Source organism: Symphodus melops, assembly GCF_947650265.1.
Source record: "Symphodus melops genome assembly, chromosome: 19".
Taxonomy (NCBI): domain Eukaryota; kingdom Metazoa; phylum Chordata; class Actinopteri; order Labriformes; family Labridae; genus Symphodus; species Symphodus melops.
The window spans coordinates 5,220,244-5,239,744 of NC_136709.1; the positions used below are offsets into that span (position 1 = coordinate 5,220,244).

A 19,501-nucleotide genomic window follows, 5' to 3' on the forward strand; every position below is an offset into this window, starting at 1 on the left:
TATGAGTGGCCAGACTGAACTGAAACTCAGCTGTCGTACTTCAGCTGAGGTTTTTATAGCAACACAGACGCACCAACTGCTCAGTGACTCAAATCACATGGAGTTGCAGCCCTTTTATATCGTCCGGCACTGCTGGATTCAAAACATTGTATGCTTTATGTTATAATAACACCAAGTTTTTGATGGCTCATTATTATTATATTGTTCAAAACTAGTATTACAGTTGCCATCCCGGAATTTTCCACTCATGCCATCCGTTTCCTCTTCATGTGTCAGACTCCACAAATATACTCACACACATTTTTACTGTTAAATACAAGTGTTTTTAATTTAACTGGAGTGTGCTGCACTGTTTGCCGTCGGAAATTTAGTACAACCTGCTGACCTCTACACATTCACAGCTTCCATAAAAAATACATCTTTTTATACACAGCATTTACAATATCATACAACAGAGCTCATGCAGGTACATCTGTGTGGATGGATGTGACAAATGAGACACAGAATACAAGCAATCCTTGCAGCATACAGCAAACCTATCCCATCATAACCTGTCTTATATTCCCATCCCAGCGTGTTTGCTCTCCTGCAGCCCCGGAGCAGACTTATGGGTTATTTGTCAGTGTCTTCTTGATTCTCCTTTTGTAGCTGCCTGTCCATCTGCTGTGCCAGCGCACACGCTGACGCTGTGTCGCCCACACCACCAGGCTATTGTGACGTCGTTGCAGGAAGAAGCAGACATGCTGAGCCATTTCTCATCATCACAGCCTCCTGCCTCTGTAACTTCCTCTTTCTCGCTCTCTCTCTCTCTCTCTGCTAATGTCCATTCCACTGAATGTCGTCATAACTCACCTACAAAGCAAACACCGGACAGGAAAATGGTTATAAATCAGCAATAAAAACTCTTTGTTACAGCAAAATTTTGCATTGTCAACACCCACCTCGTCATCCGACGATTCGTCCTCCTCTGCCTCGCTGTCGTCTGATTCACTGTCGGGCAGCTCCCTCAGGTCAGGCTTTGTTAGCGAGAACAGCTCTTTCCTGATGTCGTCATTGTCCCGACCGTAGGTTAGGTGGTAAGGAGTGTGACCTCCGGACGTGAGGAGGTTTGGGTCTGCTCCTTTCTTCAACAGTAGTTTCACCAGCAGGAGATTCTGCTGGTCCACGGCCAGGTGGAGAGCACCACGACCGTTACGCTGCTCCTGTAAGACGAGGAGGGAACACAAGATTCCATCAACACCAAGTGTCAGACGTGCCCTGCTCCTCAAAATGTCTAAACATGACTGTTCTCCGCTTTTAATATCATGTTCAGAAATGTGAACACATTTGTGGTTTACCTTTGCATTAATGTCAGCTCCTAGATCCACCATATTCTCCACCAGAGAGAGGAAGCCCTGAACTGAAGCCAGGTGGAGGCAGTTCTGACCTGCAAAAACAAATAAGAGAAGGCGTCAGACCAGCATATACGTTTACACTGTTAGATTCAAAACCGAGTCAGTCAGAGTGAAAATGTACAAAGAATAAGGAAAATCCAAATAGCATTTAACTATATACATCATTCTGCCATGTTAATGCAGATGTCCAAAAAACCCACAGACTTTGATTTACATTAGAGATCTAAGAAAAGTCGAGCATGCAATCACATGAGGCTGAACAATATTCATGATTAAGTTTAAATTTAAAGCCATTCAATGTTCTATTTGGAGCCAAAACATCTGACACTGTGTGCTTGTAATAGATGTTTTTAGGTACAGATTTGAATACCGTGGTAATCCCCTTCCTCCCTGCAATATTTCCATTCTCCACATTAGTGCTCAGAAATAAAGGGCAGTAAAAATGACTAGTCCCACCATTCCTCCATAAGAAATACCAGAAGCAAATTAGTGCGTTATCTTTTTCCATGCACTAAGGCTGAGAAAGTGCCATCACTGCTCAAGAATAAAATATTTGTGGGGTAAATAATTATAATAAAGTCCACCACTGCCCTAACATGCACTCGAGGAGTTTTATTAATGACAAGATAAGTGCGTTCTAAGAATAATCAGTGTTCAAAGTGTGACAAGAACAGGGAAGAAAAGGAGAGTCAAAACTACATCAGAAATCTCACCGTGGTAGTTGCAGGCAGCCATCACCTTGTGTAGATGCTCTGTCTGACAGTTTTGTGTGATGACGCTGAAGCAAAGCAAGTTACCATGGCGACAGGCAATGTGAAGAGGCGTGTCCCCGCTGTCGTCCACCAGCGTGGGGTCACAGCCGGATACCAGGAGGCGCTGACACACGTCTGCCTGGTTCGTTATTACAGCTAAATGCAGAGGAGTCTACAGAAGGATAAATAGATCAAATAACAAGTGAGTTATTGAGTCACTTGGCATAGTTATTGTTAAAGTGATTATAGCCTTAGTTCATTGTACAATCACAACAGAGTGATGTGGAGAAGACAGAGGCAGAGCAGCTGGACAGACAACACTTTTTTTTTTAGAGATAGCTCTAATGTACCTGTCTCTGGTCATTTTGTGTGTTGAGGAAGTCTGAGTTTCTGGACAGGTCTATCATCTTACTGATGTAGTCCTTGGCCTCGTGGATGATGGCCAGGTGAAGCAGCCTAAAGACAAATTACAACAAGGGACTTGTTACAGTACATGTAAACAATAAAATCAACAGACAAAAAAACCCTGATACATTTCTCCAAGGAAACAAGGGGTACATAGTGAAAGGAAACTTTGAGAACAGGTCAAATCACGTGATTGGTGTTTTTTTTTTTACTTTGAAAAATCGTTAAAGTTTGTCATTTCACTGGTGATTATTGTTATGCACTTTGACAGACAGAATAAATACATAGATGCATTTAATTAAAGACCATTAGGTTTACTCAGAGTAGCTAGTTAGTGCCTTCAATTGTAAACTACTGTAATTGATCATCAGTTTCATTAGTGTGAATGAGACAGGTCCAGGCCTGAGCTCTGAAGTGACGTTGTTCAACTTTGACCCAACAGCGCATCATTTCTGTCACGTGAGAAAAACAGTAACAACATTGTAAAGAGTCCGCACTATATTTCACGGCGGATGGATTTTATTAAAACAACGAGTTGTTTTCAGTGTTAGTTCCCTATGTGTTTTTTTAATAGAAATAAGCCGCAGACACATTTTTGAGGACAGTTTCACCCTCAAACTTCCACAGTCTACATTTTATGTAATTTAAGGCATCTTTTTTTTTCTACTTCCCCCCTACTTCTTGCTTCACGGGAGCGCGCTTCGGTCGGATTTCTTGGCGTCGCGCCCGGGACTTTCCCAGTCTGACCCGCGGCCATAGTAAATCACCCCCTGATAATAGCCTTTTGTTTACCTCTAAAACCACCGTGTCCCACGACAGATAGACTCTTTAACAAACGTAACACTTATTCTATGTGTTGCTTACATTGCATCAGTGTACTTTTATAAGCAGTAATGCTTGACAGTGAACTCCCATTGCAGATTTGAGTCAGGCCTCGGCCTGTGCATTGTAATGACAAGCTGGAGGAAGACATTCCCAACAGGAAGGGGATCAAATTACCTCAAAGACTTGAACTGGGCCTACTCGAGCGATACCACCAGCCTCGCTATACCCCCAAACGCTTTAGTCTTCCCATTGTAAACACTGTAAATATAGTCACTTTGCTAACTTACGTGTCTCCGTCCTCTGTGATCTGTGTTTTCCATTCGTGCACCTCTCCGGTTGTAACGGGAGGCTGTTGGTTCTTCGGCGGATCACAGTCCACCTGGAGCCGACGGATCTCGGCCGCCACAGCCTGGTACTCCTCTTCTTTCAGCGAGTCCAAACCGCTGTCGAGCCGCTCCTCTATCGACTGAACCGGCTTCCCTTCTTTAGATTCTCGGCTATAATCCATTTGGTTTAACATACTGGTCCTGTGGAGGTCCATGGTTGTTTGTTGTTCAGGACTAGGTGATTTAGCAGTCTGCTGCCCAGCGGAGTTGTGCAGCAGTCTGTAAAGCGCTGTATGTGGCTGCAGAGGGGAGGAGCAAACAGCTAGGTGGGGGATTTCCAAAAACTGTGACTTAGAATAACAGCATACAGAAGGCTGGCTCCAAGAGGGGATTTCTATTGAGACATATATAAATACACTCCTCAGTCTGTCACACAGAGAGCAACGTCGTTTTGCAGGCTACATTTTCTGCACATTTGTGCATCATTTCAGTCTTTACAAAGCTCTAAGAATATTTAAGTTACACATTTCCACAACCACGGTCATTAAATATACTGTATGTACTTGCAGCTGCATGGGGACAAGACCTATAAAGCCCCAATCTCAATGAAACACACGCAAGTCCACCTGGTCAAGAATAAAATGAAGAAGTCAACTTTAAAGTCACTAAAGTGATTTTAAAAACTCTAATGCTTATTTTGCTAAAGGGTCTGAAGTCCAGGAAATCAAAGTCACAAAAAGCACAAGCCTCTACAATGTTGTTTTTGCACATTTTTTGTTTTGACATGAGTAAGGATTGGCTGTACATAAAGTGCACATTTCAAATCAAATCAAACTTTATTTATAAAGCGCTTTTCATACTTTTAAAAGTAGCACAAAGTGCTTTACATGTTAACATCACATTAAAATCACATTAAAATCATTCCCACCCTCCCCCCATCCCCCACGCATACAGACAGTATCACACTCACAGTCATACTCACAGTCACCCCACGCTCCAACACACACGCGCAGACCTAAACCCATACACACACATGCACACACACCAGCATCAATGATATGGACAGAAGGCTGAGTACGGATGAACCAGGTAAGTAAACGCCAAAGAGGAGCCGTCTGCATCGAGAGCGGCAGATCGGCCGCGGCCATCAGGGGCACCATCACAGGGTGCCCAGGGGAGGCGGGGCCGGGACCCTTGACCTCCACCCAGACACCGCAGGACGGCGCCCAGGCAGCCACAGCCCTCCACCGCTCCCGACACAGAGGGCTCCCTCGGAGGAAACACTGGCAAGAGACGTAAAATACATAAAACTTTTAAAATGAGGCCAAACAATAAACTGAATAAAGCTAAAACCAATAGAATGATGGTAAGATATAAGTAAACATAAAATGCTAAAATCATAACAGATAAAATGAATAAATATTATTTAAAAGCTAGACTAAAAAGGTGGGTCTTGAGCCTGCTCTTAAAAATATGAGCGTTCTCTGCGGCCCTGAGGTCATATTTGATAGCAAACCCCCGCTGAATCACTTTAAAGAGAGAAAAAGCTGCTCAGCTGACCTGCTGCATTGAGGTGTGATGGGAGGATCCTGCAGTAACATGAGTTTCCTCCAAATCTACAAGTGTTATTTGCAATGTCATTTCAAAGAGGGAATCTTATGATGACTACAAGAGGACACAAACAGGTCTCGGAGTTTTTCTGACACCATCAGAAGTTTATTGGTTTTTGGAACTTTTGCTTGAAATATATTGAAAGATTTTGTCAAGTGAACCCTAACAGTACAACTTAAAAAAAAGAAGAAGAAGCTTTACAGTAAAGCTTTTACTGAGGAAAAAAAATGCTGTAATGCAAAATAAGTGTGTATATACTGCAGAACGTTGTCCCTTAAAACACTCTAACTTGAGCTTAACTACTGCAGACTTATTTCTCTCTGGAAAAAGTACAAAGCTGTTGGTTTAAAACATCCCGAAATTGTGTAGGCTCTGCCTTTGCTTTGTTTTTTAATCCTTCTCTAAGAGATATTCAGATGATTTAACAAAGCACTGAACATTTCTTCAAACTGTCATGTCAAAAAAATGCTCCCCAGAAACAACGTGCCAAATAAACATAATCCTTCTATGTTGTGAGGGTTGACAATGTATTACAGGTGATTACTGTAATCATTGTTATAAGGATCATGACTCAAGTCAATATGATTGTTTTTTTATTTAAAATAATGTGATAATATTATGACCCCCTGCAGTTTTCCATCGTACCCAGATAGGAGTACAACCACCCCCCTTATTAGAAACAGCTCACGTTCATGTTTGTTTACAAAATGTTGTTGTGATATTAAGCTGATGTAAGATAATATAAATAAATAAATTTATGGAAATTCAGTAAATAAAATGGACTTGAACATTATTCTGGTGCATTTTGGATAAGTTTCTTGCAAGCACAGAGGTCAGAGGTTAGAGGTATTTATTAACTGTTCTCAACATTGTGCCAACTATTTCTAAACATAGTGAATGATGTTACTGAGAAGAGGATTATACTGATTCTATGACAGTGCCTCTTATAACTCCAGTATCAAATCTCTCATTCACTTCCTTTGCAGATAAAATGGAGGAACTCCAAGTTCTCGATTAGGCCGCAAGACTTTGAGAGGCTGTGACCTGCCCCTTTAAAAACAAACATCAAGTTGAACGTGATGTTCCTGAGGCCTCGGGGAAACTCCAAGGCTTGTTTTGCGTGCCATTGTTCAGACTGTGTGACCAGTTTGACTGGGAAGCTCAGCCTGTGCTCTCTGCAGATGTATTACTGTCATGTAAGCTGCTGTGGAAAAAACTTTTCAGGATTCTGCTCAGTAAATGCACGCACACACACACACACACACACACACACACAAAATCACACGTATTTGCATAGAAGAAAAGAGCAGCAAAACAGAATCCATGCAAGCTATCGTGCACACTGATATTTACCAAGTTATAATAAGTATATCCAACAACTGTGACAATCAGTTTTAACATATTATACCTCCGTTTTGCAGTTTCAGAAACAATAACTGACTGTGAAAAGGACAACCAAACACTGAAGCCACATTCACACACAGCTCATTTGAAAAACACATTATGTATCCAGCCTGCGGATCACAATCAGCTCTGAGGCAGAGTGAAAACAGGACCTCTGTTTGAACCAGAATAAAGCAGCTGAATGGAGGAAAGGAATGCACACAGCAGGCTGGGAGACTCCCAGACAAAAAGGAAACAACGCAGTTACACATGTGACATGAGCTTTATGTATTAAATAGTGGGGACATTCAAGTTTGTGTAAATAAAAACGTCCTCTTTATTCCTACATTTGAATTTGAATAATTCAATATTTCATTTGATTCTCCACGTTATGGTCCTTATAAGTAATAAAAATGATCTGTAGTGCAGTGTTTGTAAAGATGAACAAATAAATCATAGATTAACAATTTGACTGGATGAGCTGTCAAATTGACAACTTTTTAAGTTTTAAGTTATGCTGATATGGAAGTCACGAGAAGTGAATTGTTTTTTCTGGGGTGGCTCAAGCTGGTTTTTTGGGGGTTTTCAAACGGTGACCTGAGTCATCAAGACTTGATTACCCAATAATAACTGAGGGAAGGAAGCTCACGTGGTGTTATAGAGTCTCTAATACGTTCAGTGTTTATGATGGTTCTTTATGATACCTCATTATTGTGGCTTTGGGGAATGAGCTTTGACCTGGACGTCTTAGTTGCACACATTACAATTATTGTTTAAACCAATTTTTGACTGACAGACTGATTTGATCATTTGATATATTTATTTTAATATCTTACATGAAGCATTACAGCTGATTAGTAATTATGGTAATATACGCATGGGCTTTTTGTGTGTGTAATGTTAGTGACTTGTATCTTTTTAATAAGTATATTTCTCTTTTTTTGTCTTCACTTTTACAGGAATAAGTTACAAAATAGGACACAGCAGTGCTCACAGTCCATCTGCAGCCCAGAGTGAGGTGTGGCCTGCCTCTGCTCAACTGTTTGTTCAGCAGTTATATGGAGTACATATATTGTCAATAAAGAGGAAATGCCCCAACATTAATCTATCATGAGCACAAAGCAACAACTAGCTATGTTACAGTGGTAATTAAAAACTTCCTTTAAGAGGTAGAAACCTCGAGCAAACCAGATTCATGATGAACAGCCATGCTGCTGAAACTGTGTTGGGCTAAGAGGGACAGAGGGAGAGAAAATAAACAAATAGAGCACCACCATCTACAACAACAATGAATAAAGCTAGCTAGCTACAAGGTCAAAAATAGTGGTAAAAATGGTGGTATGTATATCTGTGCATGTGTGCACACCAGCTTGTACAGTATCTTAGCTCTTTGCATGTTTCTGTGGGAAACCCTGAGCTTTCTGAACATGAGACGACATGTACAGCATGGACTGACTCATCATGACTCATCAAGGACTGTAGTAGAATATAGAAAGGTAAAGGGTCAAAGTGAGTGATGAGTCATCAGATCACATTTTGAATGCGTGACTGTTTGAAGAACGAAAGCATGACTGACAGAAACTCCCCAACAAGTCTTCACATAGGAGGGTTTTTTTTAATAAACTGTTTTTCACCTGTTTCTTCACCTGTTTCCCCTTTAATTCATTTCCTGCTTCCTGTCACGCTCTTCTGAATGACTGATATCTCGTCTCTCAGGATTACTGCTGCATTCACTGGAGGATTAAACACGTGCAGTAAACTTCCTTAGCACACATCCCTGTTACTAATGAAATACATTACAATAATCCTTTCTGATTGAAAGCAAAAAATAAATCATAATTCTACCCTCACAAAGCCAGACCTTTTTTCTTGTAATGTCTGACAAATTTGTTTGAGGAAAAATGGGAACCAAATTGACAGTAAATCAAGATTATTTCATGGACATTGTCCCATACTTACCGAGTGTTTTGACATGACAGGATTAATTAATGTACTCTAAAGAATCTGAACAAGTATACCACTCCATGCTGTGGCATTAGGACATTTAAATAAATATTATATTTGGAGAAGAATTAAGTACATATTGAAAATAAAGCCAAAGTCAAAATGTCAATACTGAAATTAAGGGAAGATAAGGCAAGATCAAAATGTCATAAAGAAACTTTTGCATCTCATGAAAGAGACATTTTATTTTTACTGTAAGTGGATACTTCTCTTAGTCTTACTTTTATAATGCTTTTAATGTCCACTTTCTCCAGAATTAGTAATTAAGCATACAAGTAAGCATAATTTAATTCCCGTTTTGCTTCAACTGATTTTTTTCATACCCCTCAACTTCACAGAGAATGTTGCTAATGAAGAGATTTGCAAATTGTGATGGTCCTTCACAAATTCCCTGTTTTTAATGTTGATCCTGGCAACAGATCACTCAGTGGAGTGTCAGTGTGTCAGACACTCTGACACTGAGCAAAGACTGTCAGGGAGAATTGAAAACCAGCAGTTGCAACATGAGCCGGTGAAGGAACAATTTGAACGTGAAGGCACATTGAGTGTTCTGGACAACTTTACCACTAGATGGCGACAGAAGACCATTCCAGAGAGATGGACGTGGAACAATTGAAAATATATGCGAAGAAAATATCTTAAGGCCTTCTAACTATTTCAAGTATAACTTGACACACGTCCAGAAGTGAAACAGACACAATTCCTTAAGTTAGAATAAATGTTGATTTTGGTATTTAATTTGTCATCACATCTTATGGATTTCATCCATAAAATATTAAAAACTTGCTCTCTGTAGCAGAAAGATTTAGATGGGGAAGTAAGTCTTTTGTACTGTTCACTTTTGTACTGGAAAAAAAAGGAAGTTAAAAGTTATATACATATGCTGTGTGTGTGTGTCTGTGTGTCTGTGTGTGTGTGTGTGTGTGTGTGTGTGTGTGTGTGTGTGTGTGTGTGTGTGTGTGTGTGTGTGTGTGTGTGTGCGCATGTGTGTGTATATATATATATATATATATACAACATTGTAATGTCAAACTGCTAATGGTAAAACTACTGTATATGAGGACAGAAAAAAGTATTGTCCTATTATTTCTACACAGACAGACAGACAGACAGTGTGGTATAATACTGCAGTATTAAAGGCGTGTGACTGAGGAGCAAAGATCAATAGAGTCATTTTCAGCAGTCTAGAGGATTATCCACCTCACTGCCCACTGATGCCATGCAAACTAAAGACAGACAGACAGACAGACAGACAGACAGACAGACAGACAGACAGACAGACAGACAGACAGACACACACACACACACACACACACAAACACACTACATGTCCTCCAGCAAACAGCATCCTTAGACTGTCTGTGGATCCATATTTTTTAGAGGACATCGACTGAGAACATTCACTCTTTAAACCACTAAAAGCTTCCTATTCTGTCCTGGTCTGTTTCTTTCCCCCTTTTATATGACATTTTATTGTTTAAACAAAGCAATGTGTCCAAGCCTCCATTTTTAATGGTGACTTATAAAATACTCATTAAAATGTTTAAAAATTTGTTTAGCATGTTTTTATTATATTATTCAAATCAAAATTCACATGTTCAAATCATCGTGACTCATTTTTAAGTTACTTCTATTTTACTGCAATGTGGTAAATAGAGTGATTTTTTTTTAATTTAAAATGACTTTAAAAAAATAATCCGCTTTAGATGACTGAAATGCACAGTGAATGAGGATTTTAAAGCAGTACACAGAAAACAGTGTATAGACAGTCAAGGCATTTTTTTGTTTGCAAAATTTCCCTCATCATGTGTCTTTGATTTGTAGTGAGTTTGCCTGAGTACTACAATTTAAAAAGACATGTACACATCCATAAGATAAGTCATAAATGTCAATGACAAAAAATGCCAAACTAACAATTTCAGAAGTTAATTCAAATGTAAGCAGCATAAAATAAAAGAAGATAAGGGGGAAATCTAAATTGGACTATTTTTTGTCATCGGTTTCTTTTGACAGACTTGGGCTTTATAACTCTAAAATATGGATTAAGTAATTTTCGTGCCTTAACTGAGGCCTTAGCCACTCACATTTACTGTTTCAGCCATGTCATTAAGGCTGAACCCAGGTCAAGATTTCCTCTTTGTCGGAGACGTTAGCAGCTGACAATTACAGTGAAAAACAAGCAAGAAAAGATCCTCGAAGCTTGGTGCTTAATTAGATTTTAGTGTTGGACCCTCCACCACCCCTGTCATTTCTATTCCCATTTCTATTCCCCAGGCGACCCTCATAAAGCCAATACCCCGACCCTCGAGCTCGTTCTCACGCTCATCCGCCTTGATTGATTTCCAGGGAGCGACGCCGGCTGGCCTCAGCTCACTGGCCGAGCTATAGAGCGCCTGGCCCCGCGCGGAGGGGCAGGGAAGCCCGGGGGGAGAGGATAGATGGATGGGTGGACGAATCTCCATGCGATCTCTTATCAGCCAGAGCAGCTTCTAGTGGGGGTACAGTGTGAATAAGTCCCCCCGCATCAAACACAGGACAGACACACACACACACACACACACACACACACACACACACACACACACACACACACACACACACACACACACACACACACACGTCCATGCAAGTTTCCCACCAACACCAACAAAGAAACAGATCTTCAGACACTTCAGGGACAATCGTTCATTAGTACTCTAATAAAGATATGATCTGTATGTGTCCCATAGGAGCAATTTCTAATTACACTGTTACAAACACTCATCTGTTCACGTTTTCTTCATGATAACATCGACCTTTACATGTTCACCGCTGACATTAACGACATAAGCTTTGAAGACAAGAGAGCAAAAACATCTGTGGCAAGATGGAAGTCCGAGCAATAGCTAGAATAGAATTTTTTTTATTCAAAAACAGTTACCTATTGTATTTTGAACGTTAATAAATACTACCAATAGGATACTATAGGCTAGTAATAATAAGAGGTGTATGTTTTATTGTAATTCAGAGGTTTTACTGGCCTACTAAATGAGATCAAGGAACACACACTTATCCTCACGAAGTATCTGGAAGTAAAAAAAGCCCCAAACAGTTCTGATAATGAGAAGCATATCATTTGAAAAATTGAAAAGAATTGCATTTATTTGTACAGAGACGTGAAAAACCTGAAAACCTGCCCACAAAGATGAAATGAATAGTCACAACCAGAAAAACTGAATTATACATTTACGCATCCAACTTTGTTCTTATAGGCAAAAGTCGCAAACTCCTTCCATTAAAATAAACCTCCAAAGAATTAACTTTATAAGCTACCTTGTACATTCATCGCAATAACTTTATAACCCTCTGTCATAAATTTGTCCTTGTGCAACAGTTAGTCTACAGACGCCCACGAAGACGTTAGATAATAAATAACAATAAAAACAAACATGTAGCTTCTACAGTGCATGTATACAATCAGAGGCTGGTGCATTCACGAGAAATACAAATGTGCCTACCACAGATGGGTTACTGCTGTTGCTGATTTTTCCTCGTGCTCTCATCTCACCTGCGCGTCCCCCTCCCCTCTCTCTCTCTCTCTCTCTCTCTCTCTCTCTCTCTCTCTCTCTCTCCCTCTGTCACTTCAAAGCTCTACTTGAAAGTGGGCTCGAGACAACAGTAGTTGTTCTTTCCGCTTGGTCGTGCGACGCGCATCATCGTTATCATCACCATGCCGCGGGGATTTTTGGTGAAGAGAAACCGGAGATGTTCCGCGTCATACCGGACAAGAAACACCATCAATAACACACCTGCGAAATACAACCGGGACAGCGATAACTCTGAAGTGACAAAACCGGAGCCAGTGGAGGAGAAAGATTTGTTGACAGATTTTCTGTTTGAACGGCCAGATGGAGTGCTCCCAGTGACCCGCGAGGACTCCTCCGGTGTCCGAGAGTCTTGGAGTCCGCACGTCGAGTCCGCGCTGGAGGCGGAGGCGGACCGGCGCGCGCAGTTACCAGAGACAGAGGAGCAGGTGAGCGAGGTCGACGTTTTCACTCCGGACGGTGATTTCTCCTGTTTTTTCCCACCTCCTCCTGCACGCGACTTGACATTCACCGAGACATGCAGCCCAGTTAAACCTGTCGGCACGAGACTGATGGAACAGCGCGAGGAAGGAGAGAAACAGCCCTTGTTCCCCGGCAGACATCTGACATTATCCCCAGTGTCAGAGTTACCAGAGTTGCCGTTCCTTGTGAGCTCAACGCCGACCTCGGTGTCCGCTTCAATCGAGAGGATGCTTGCAAGCAGCAGCCGCCACGCGCCCTCCTACGGTCATAGTGATAAGTATGACCCCAGTATAGGGCACGTGCACCTCTTCCCTCCACTGACACTGATGAACTCGGAGCACCATCATGCAGCAAGAAAACGCTCGTTCCTTGAACCCAATCAACGCTTGAACAGCAACAGACACAACAAACAGTCCGGTAGCATCCCGTCGAAGAAACCCAAAGTTAACCGGAAACTTAACTTCGAAGATGAGGTGACGACCTCTCCGGTTTTGGGTCTGCGGATCAAGAAGGAGAGTCCCGAGTTGAGGAAACAGCGCGAGAAGTCTTCAGCTCAGCTCGGGAACCAGCCGCTGGGAGAGTTCATCTGCCAACTCTGTAAAGAGCAGTACCCGGATCCTTTCTCCCTCGCGCAGCACAAGTGCTCCCGCATAGTGCGCGTGGAATACAGGTGTCCCGAGTGCGACAAAGTTTTCAGCTGTCCCGCCAACTTGGCCTCCCACCGCCGCTGGCACAAACCTCGTCCGGTAAACAATCACGGAGAGACTCCGACAAGCAAAAGTCAGCCCTTGAAAGAGGCACGGGGACTGATTCCGCACGACAGGCAACCGCTGTCACCGGTAGAGATGGAAGGCAAAGAGAACGAGCTGCTGCGCATGAATACTAATCAGCACCACGGCACGCCGGACAGCTCCCGCATCAGGCGCGAGCAGTCCCTGCTTCCCCTCGGTCGGTCTCGGGACAGCCCTGAAACCGACAGTGTATTGCCTCCTCAATATGATCACTCCCTTCATTACCGGAACCCGGTGGAAAACTGTCTGGACCTTCAGCAACAGATGAGAGCAGCAGACAGTCCCCCCTCGAGCCTCCTTCTAATAAACGGAAATCCAGACGAGCGCGCAGACCTTCCCCATCAGCAGCCACAGTCTCTCCCTCATCCTCCTTTAACGTTTGTTCAGTCGTTACCGGAGGAGGAAGTGTACGATTGCCAATACTGCGGCAAGAAATTCCGCCGACAAGCTTACCTGAAGAAACACCTGGCTGCGCACGAGATGACAGCGCGTGCGTCGCCACCTCCATCATCCTACCGCCAAGCGCGGGAAACCAGCGGTGGACAAAACCAGGTTTTCCTGTGTCACCTGTGCGGTGCGCGCTTCCCCTCGGTTGAAATCAGGGACAAGCACCGTTTATGGCACGCAATGAGGGACGAGCTACTGGCGGGAGCTTTGGGAGGAGGACTCAGACCAGACGTTTTCCACGCACAAGGAGAAGAGACCGCCACGAGGGACTGCGAGCAGCAGCAGATCTTCACGTGCAAGCACTGTCCATCCACATTCTTCAGCTCACCTGGGCTCGCGAGACACACCAACAAATCTCATCCTACGGAGAACCGGCAGGTGATGCTTCTGCAGATGACCGTACGTCCTTAAAAATGACAAGTTATTAATTATTCAGTATTATTTTAAAGACTATTCGTTTTTCTTAAATGGGTGAATATTTGATCATTGCTTTTAATATAAATTCGGGCTTAAACCTGTTCGTTCAGTTTGTCTAAACGTACTAACGGTATTCTGTGTTAAATCATAATTCCATAAAGATGGATTCCCTGCCTTTAGTCACAGGTCAGTACCCATATTGACTGCTGTCTGTAAGGGGGCATTGATAGCCTACATGGAATATGCACAGAAGAATCGTAAAAGAATGTAACTTCATCTTTGTGTTTCTAAAAGTGTTACCAGCACATACTGTAGTACCAGTTTAAGCTGAGCTGTCCATGGTGCTGAAGCAAAATCAACGTCCCACTAGTCCATTGTTCACCATCGGACGTTTGTGTTTTTCTTCAAGTTGTTCAAACAATCATAACAGGCCTGATTATATTCTCAATTCTTCAGTAATGAGTGAAACTCGTTTTTTCTTTTCAGTAAAGGGTACATGGTCATTGATCGGATAGGCTAACAAAGTGAAAAGTTTCACAGTCAATATGTACTGTAACTGGACTATTAGACGGTAAGATATCTTTCAACTTGAAACAATAGAATAACAATTGTTGATTAAACCCCTATTCAAAGTATTTGTTGTTAAAATACATTAATTCAACTTTATTTTGGATGTTTCATATTATTTCTAAAATCAGTAAACAAACCTTAAGACGTTTTTTGTGTTTCTGTGTCTGTATTTGGACAGAGGAGGCCATCTTATTTCATTTTTTAAATATGCCTAGCAATCTTGAGTTCACATTAAAAGGAGTTTGTTTAAAAGAGAAATGTGAAATCACTGTTAGAATGGATATTCTAATACTCAAGTAACGAATGACAATGTCTTTAATTCAAAATGTCTGAGGCAACAAAAACAATATTCCAGAGGCAGGAGGAACATCAAGTGCGTGACATTACTTGTTGGCATAATGTGTATTAACCTGAAATGATATATAGATAAAAGTGACCTTCCTTACCCTGAGAACTGGAGTCATAATCAATGTCCAAGAAAATGTAATGTACAATAAGAAAAAAAGACCATAATATGCCTTTAAAAGAACATTTGCAAGTAAACCCCGTCATCTATAAAATATTTTCATATAAAAAAATGGAAACTTTAATGTGAGTAATGTCTTTTGTCTTATTGATAATTAACTAATGTTGAAATAATTACTAAATGCCTTCATGCTTACAATGTAACTGTGGTTCTGTAAAGCCTGTACAGTACTATTTTGATATGTTTGAAGTTAAATGTGAATTTGAAGCAAAATTGTCAATAAATGTTAATACAGTATGACCTGTCCTGTTGACCTTTTAATGTGCCTCCCCTCCCTCCACACACTCAAACCCACTCACACTCCCAGACGCACAACATATGAACTGATCTGAGTGTCAGTGGTAGGAATAATTTATTGTCAAATTCCATCATCGCACATTTACACTCTGTTTCCAAAAAGAGTCGTCAAATGTTTACACACTACAGGTCAGACATTGAGATAGTTTGAGGAGTGTGTGTGTGTGTGTGTGTTTTGTGATACAGCTGTTATTAAACAGATGCAAATAGTACTGAACAGGTGTCATGCAGTATGTACAGTCAGTAGTTACAAATGTCAGCTTTGTCCCACACAAACATCTGGACAACAGCTGAACCCGTATCCATCACGGCTGCGTGTTCAGAGCATCCGTCCACACAGGCACAGAAGTTCCTAATGTTTTCATATGAAGGGCATTTTCTGTGCTTGATATGCCTGCAGAAGACAATGATTCCGATCACAAAGGCTGAAAAATTATTCTACTACACAATCCTCCGGACAGAGCTTGGAGTGTAGCGGATATGACATTCATATATTTTTGAAATGCTTTGGGCATTTCAGTGTCTTTGTTCCTTGTGGCTTCTTCAGTATGGGGTTTAAAAGACAAATTAACGAGGGAAGACATTTGAGCTCAGTCCAGACATGAGGTTTCGAAATTTCAAGCACTGAAATTGCTTGAAACCTGAATCTGTAAAACAAATTCTTAAGTACACTTTTTATCTTTTCTATCGGATCTAAAATCAGAATCATGACTCCTGTTACCATGTTGGTTTGCTGTTATTATAATCCTAAAGAATAACTGCGAGGTGTAGCTACTGGCACAGAGATCCAACACAAACTGCGACAGCGTGTGACTTATAGGCGAGCATGTCAGAATCTGTGCACTGGGTCTACTCAACCAACTGCCTCAAATAATCCACTCTCCTTCAACCTCCTCAATAGTAATTGTAACAGCAACAATTTAAACAGGCAACCTTTAAATCTTCAATGACTTCAAATATTCCCACACAGTGACACGACGTAACTTTTACGTCAAACTATAACGGCAGAGTTAACCATAAATTTTAACCCAGAGAGGGGTCAGAGTAATAAAAAAAAAAAAAGTTGTACAATCCCTTTCCTCTCTCAGGAGCTATGGCTGAAAAACAAACAAACATCAGTAACAGAAGAGATAGTTGTGACTACACAAAGTGAAAACAACTAAGCTTGATTTAAAAAAAAAAATTAAAAAAAAAAGATTTAAAAGAAAATAATGGAGTTGTAAGAAAAAACAGCCGTCACTCCTAATAAACCCTGACAGAACTAACAGTAAAGAAAAACCTCCTTGCCAGTTTTATTTGAGTTGAGTTGAACTGACAGAGCTGAAATGACGGTGTTAAATACACAAGACATCTATAGTAGTGTTACATTTTCTGGATCACATGCTGATCCCCTCCGTCCAGAACTGGAAGTGGGGACGAGTCGAAATACACGAAAAGTGGGGAAAAAAAGAAAAAAACAAAACCTTTCATCTCTAAGAGATATAATGAAATCTGTCCATTCTCCTGTATTTGGCGTTGGTTCTAGTTTACTCCTACACCCATCCATCCTCCTCTTAACATGCCAATATGTTTAAACGCAGAATGTGAAATCTAAACATCTTTCTTCTTGAACTGCCTAATATGGCCACGGTGCTAAGGTTATTTAAGGTTATTTATATACAAACACCTGAAGGGGGGGTTTGATCTGCAATGAAATAAAGTTTGAATTCCAAGAAAAAAAAAGTGCAAACTGTTTGTGAAAAGAAAAACAAAAAAAGCATAAAATCTTTTAGTGTCAACATATTTGAAGCAGATATGCTGTCTGAGGTTAAACCACAGTTTGGCTTCGGCAGCTATTCTCATATAACAGTATTTACACGACAAGCCTTTTCACACTGTACACATTCATAAAGATTATCATATAACTACTATATATATATATTTGTACTCATACATATATAGATAAACAGAAAACATATAGTCCAAATAACAAACAAAAGAAAGAAAGCTGTGGTTCCATTGTATCAGATGTTAAGAGTGACACTGAACTTAAAAATACAGCAATGTTCTTATCTGGGTTGAAACATGTTTTAACAGCTACATCTTCAAAAAATGAACAAAAAAAAAAGACTCACTAACATCAGTGCTTGAGAACATTTTACAGCATGAGCAAAAAAACCCCTAAACTATATATATGAAGTGCTTCCACTTTGGTCAATTTATCCTGTTGACTTTCTGGAAAACAAAATTGTCCCTTTATCGAGACTCTAACACCATTCCTCTCAAAAGGGTCAAATTTCAGTCCCACTAACTCCAGAAATGGATTTTCTTCTGGAAAATTTTGGGGCTTCAGAGTGTTTCTGCATTAAAAAAAAAGTTTTTTTTCATCGTTAGCAAAATGAAATTTTCTATTTACATTTAATGAGGACTGAAAAGAAGTGGACATGCTGTCCTTTTCTTGATCAGCCCTAATCCTGCTCTGACAACAAAAATAGACTTTTTTTTTTTTAAATCTTTCTCTGTGCAACACTCTTGATTTCATTCTTTATGTATCAAAACTCATGTTTCTGTACACACATGCAGCAACTATAGAGTACAAATATACAGATTCTCCATCGCGGCGTTCCACGAAACACAGACTGAAGCCGTTTTGTTTCTCTTTTGATCTCCAGCACAATTGAGTTTTTGCAGTCCTTGTTACACGAACGTTTACATTTTGAGCAGTTTTCTATCATGGCACTGATTAATATGAACTAATACTGCGCTGCTTAGGCTGCACTGGTTTAAATGTTTGTGTTGAAACAAACATCAGCATGCTGTAGCACCTTACTGGCTTCTGTGTTTTTAGACAGCAAAGCTTAGGATAGAATCAGAAGTGGTAAGCCTATTCAGAATAAATTAATGGTATGCTACAGTCCACACTTATACTAACAGAAAGCGTTTTGTACGTAAGTGGCCAATGTTTGTTCAGCACTTTGTTAAACTCCTGCCATTGAATTCAACGTGTGTCATGTTCAATTGTTTAATATAGGCTAAGATTTTCCTCTGGAGAAACACTTTTAAGAGTTAAGTGTCTTATGCTGAAGTGTCTGTTGGGACAAGACTGTGGACTCTTAAGTCTTATTGGCTGATCCAGAAGAGCGTCGAAGCTTCATGGACATGCGGCTCTTGCTAGTCCGAGGGGACATGGGGGACGCCGAGTCGCTCCCGGCCTCCCCAAGAGCCGGACTTTCTCCCCGAAGAATCTCTAGGCAGGAGCCTGTGAAAGGGGGAGAGGGGCATGTGAAGGGAGGCCGGGTGAGGTGAGGTGAGGGATGAACGAGGGACGCAGAGATAAAGGAGAGGAGAGGTGGAGGTAAATAAGTGCACAAAAAGGGACGAAGGGACAACAAGAGTATTACATCACTTCCCCATAAAGTTGCACTGTACCAAACTCCTAGAGTGACCAGACAGACAGACAGACAGACAGACAGACAGACAGACAGACAGACAGACAGACAGACAGACAGACAGACAGACAGACAGACAGACAGACAGACAGACAGACAGACAGACAGACAGACAGACAGACAGACAAACCAGCTCTATTCATATTCAGATTCTCTCTGGTTTCCTAAAGACAACTAGACATTCTCAGGTTCTAGAAATATGAGCGACACACTATACAGAAATAACCCGACATTTAATTAATCCTTTCCTTTTTTTAATGTGCAGCTGTTGCACACATG

At 41.0% G+C, this 19,501-nt stretch overlaps 3 protein-coding genes across 8 annotated transcripts in view; 1 reads left to right on the forward strand and 2 right to left on the reverse strand.

Annotated features, from left to right (window-relative positions):
- Positions 1 to 300: 300 nt before the first annotated feature.
- Positions 301 to 4,084, reverse strand: nfkbiab (nuclear factor of kappa light polypeptide gene enhancer in B-cells inhibitor, alpha b). The gene is made up of 6 exons (XM_079369439.1): positions 3,664 to 4,084; positions 2,497 to 2,602; positions 2,108 to 2,318; positions 1,338 to 1,426; positions 942 to 1,202; positions 301 to 852 (listed from the first exon to the last, which is right to left on the reverse strand). Exons 1-6 carry the CDS (start codon positions 3,915 to 3,917, stop codon positions 817 to 819), a joined length of 957 nt encoding a protein of 318 aa, XP_079225565.1. The 5' UTR covers positions 3,918 to 4,084; the 3' UTR covers positions 301 to 816.
- An 8,268-nt stretch (positions 4,085 to 12,352) lies between these two features.
- insm2 (insulinoma-associated 2) lies at positions 12,353 to 18,127 on the forward strand. The gene has a single exon (XM_079369304.1). The coding sequence runs from the start codon at positions 12,410 to 12,412 to the stop codon at positions 14,393 to 14,395; it is 1,986 nt and encodes a 661-aa protein (XP_079225430.1). The 5' UTR covers positions 12,353 to 12,409; the 3' UTR covers positions 14,396 to 18,127.
- Positions 15,831 to 19,501, reverse strand: part of ralgapa1 (Ral GTPase activating protein catalytic subunit alpha 1) — a 75,021-nt gene continuing 71,350 nt past the window's right edge. For 5 of the 6 annotated variants that reach the window (XM_079369299.1, XM_079369303.1, XM_079369301.1 and 2 more), the window contains one exon: positions 15,831 to 19,032. In XM_079369299.1, the coding sequence (XP_079225425.1) occupies positions 18,887 to 19,032 (146 nt within the window). In that variant the 3' untranslated portion in view covers positions 15,831 to 18,886. The remainder of the gene's footprint in view (positions 19,033 to 19,501) is intronic. The other variant, XM_079369300.1, reaches the window with a different exon arrangement.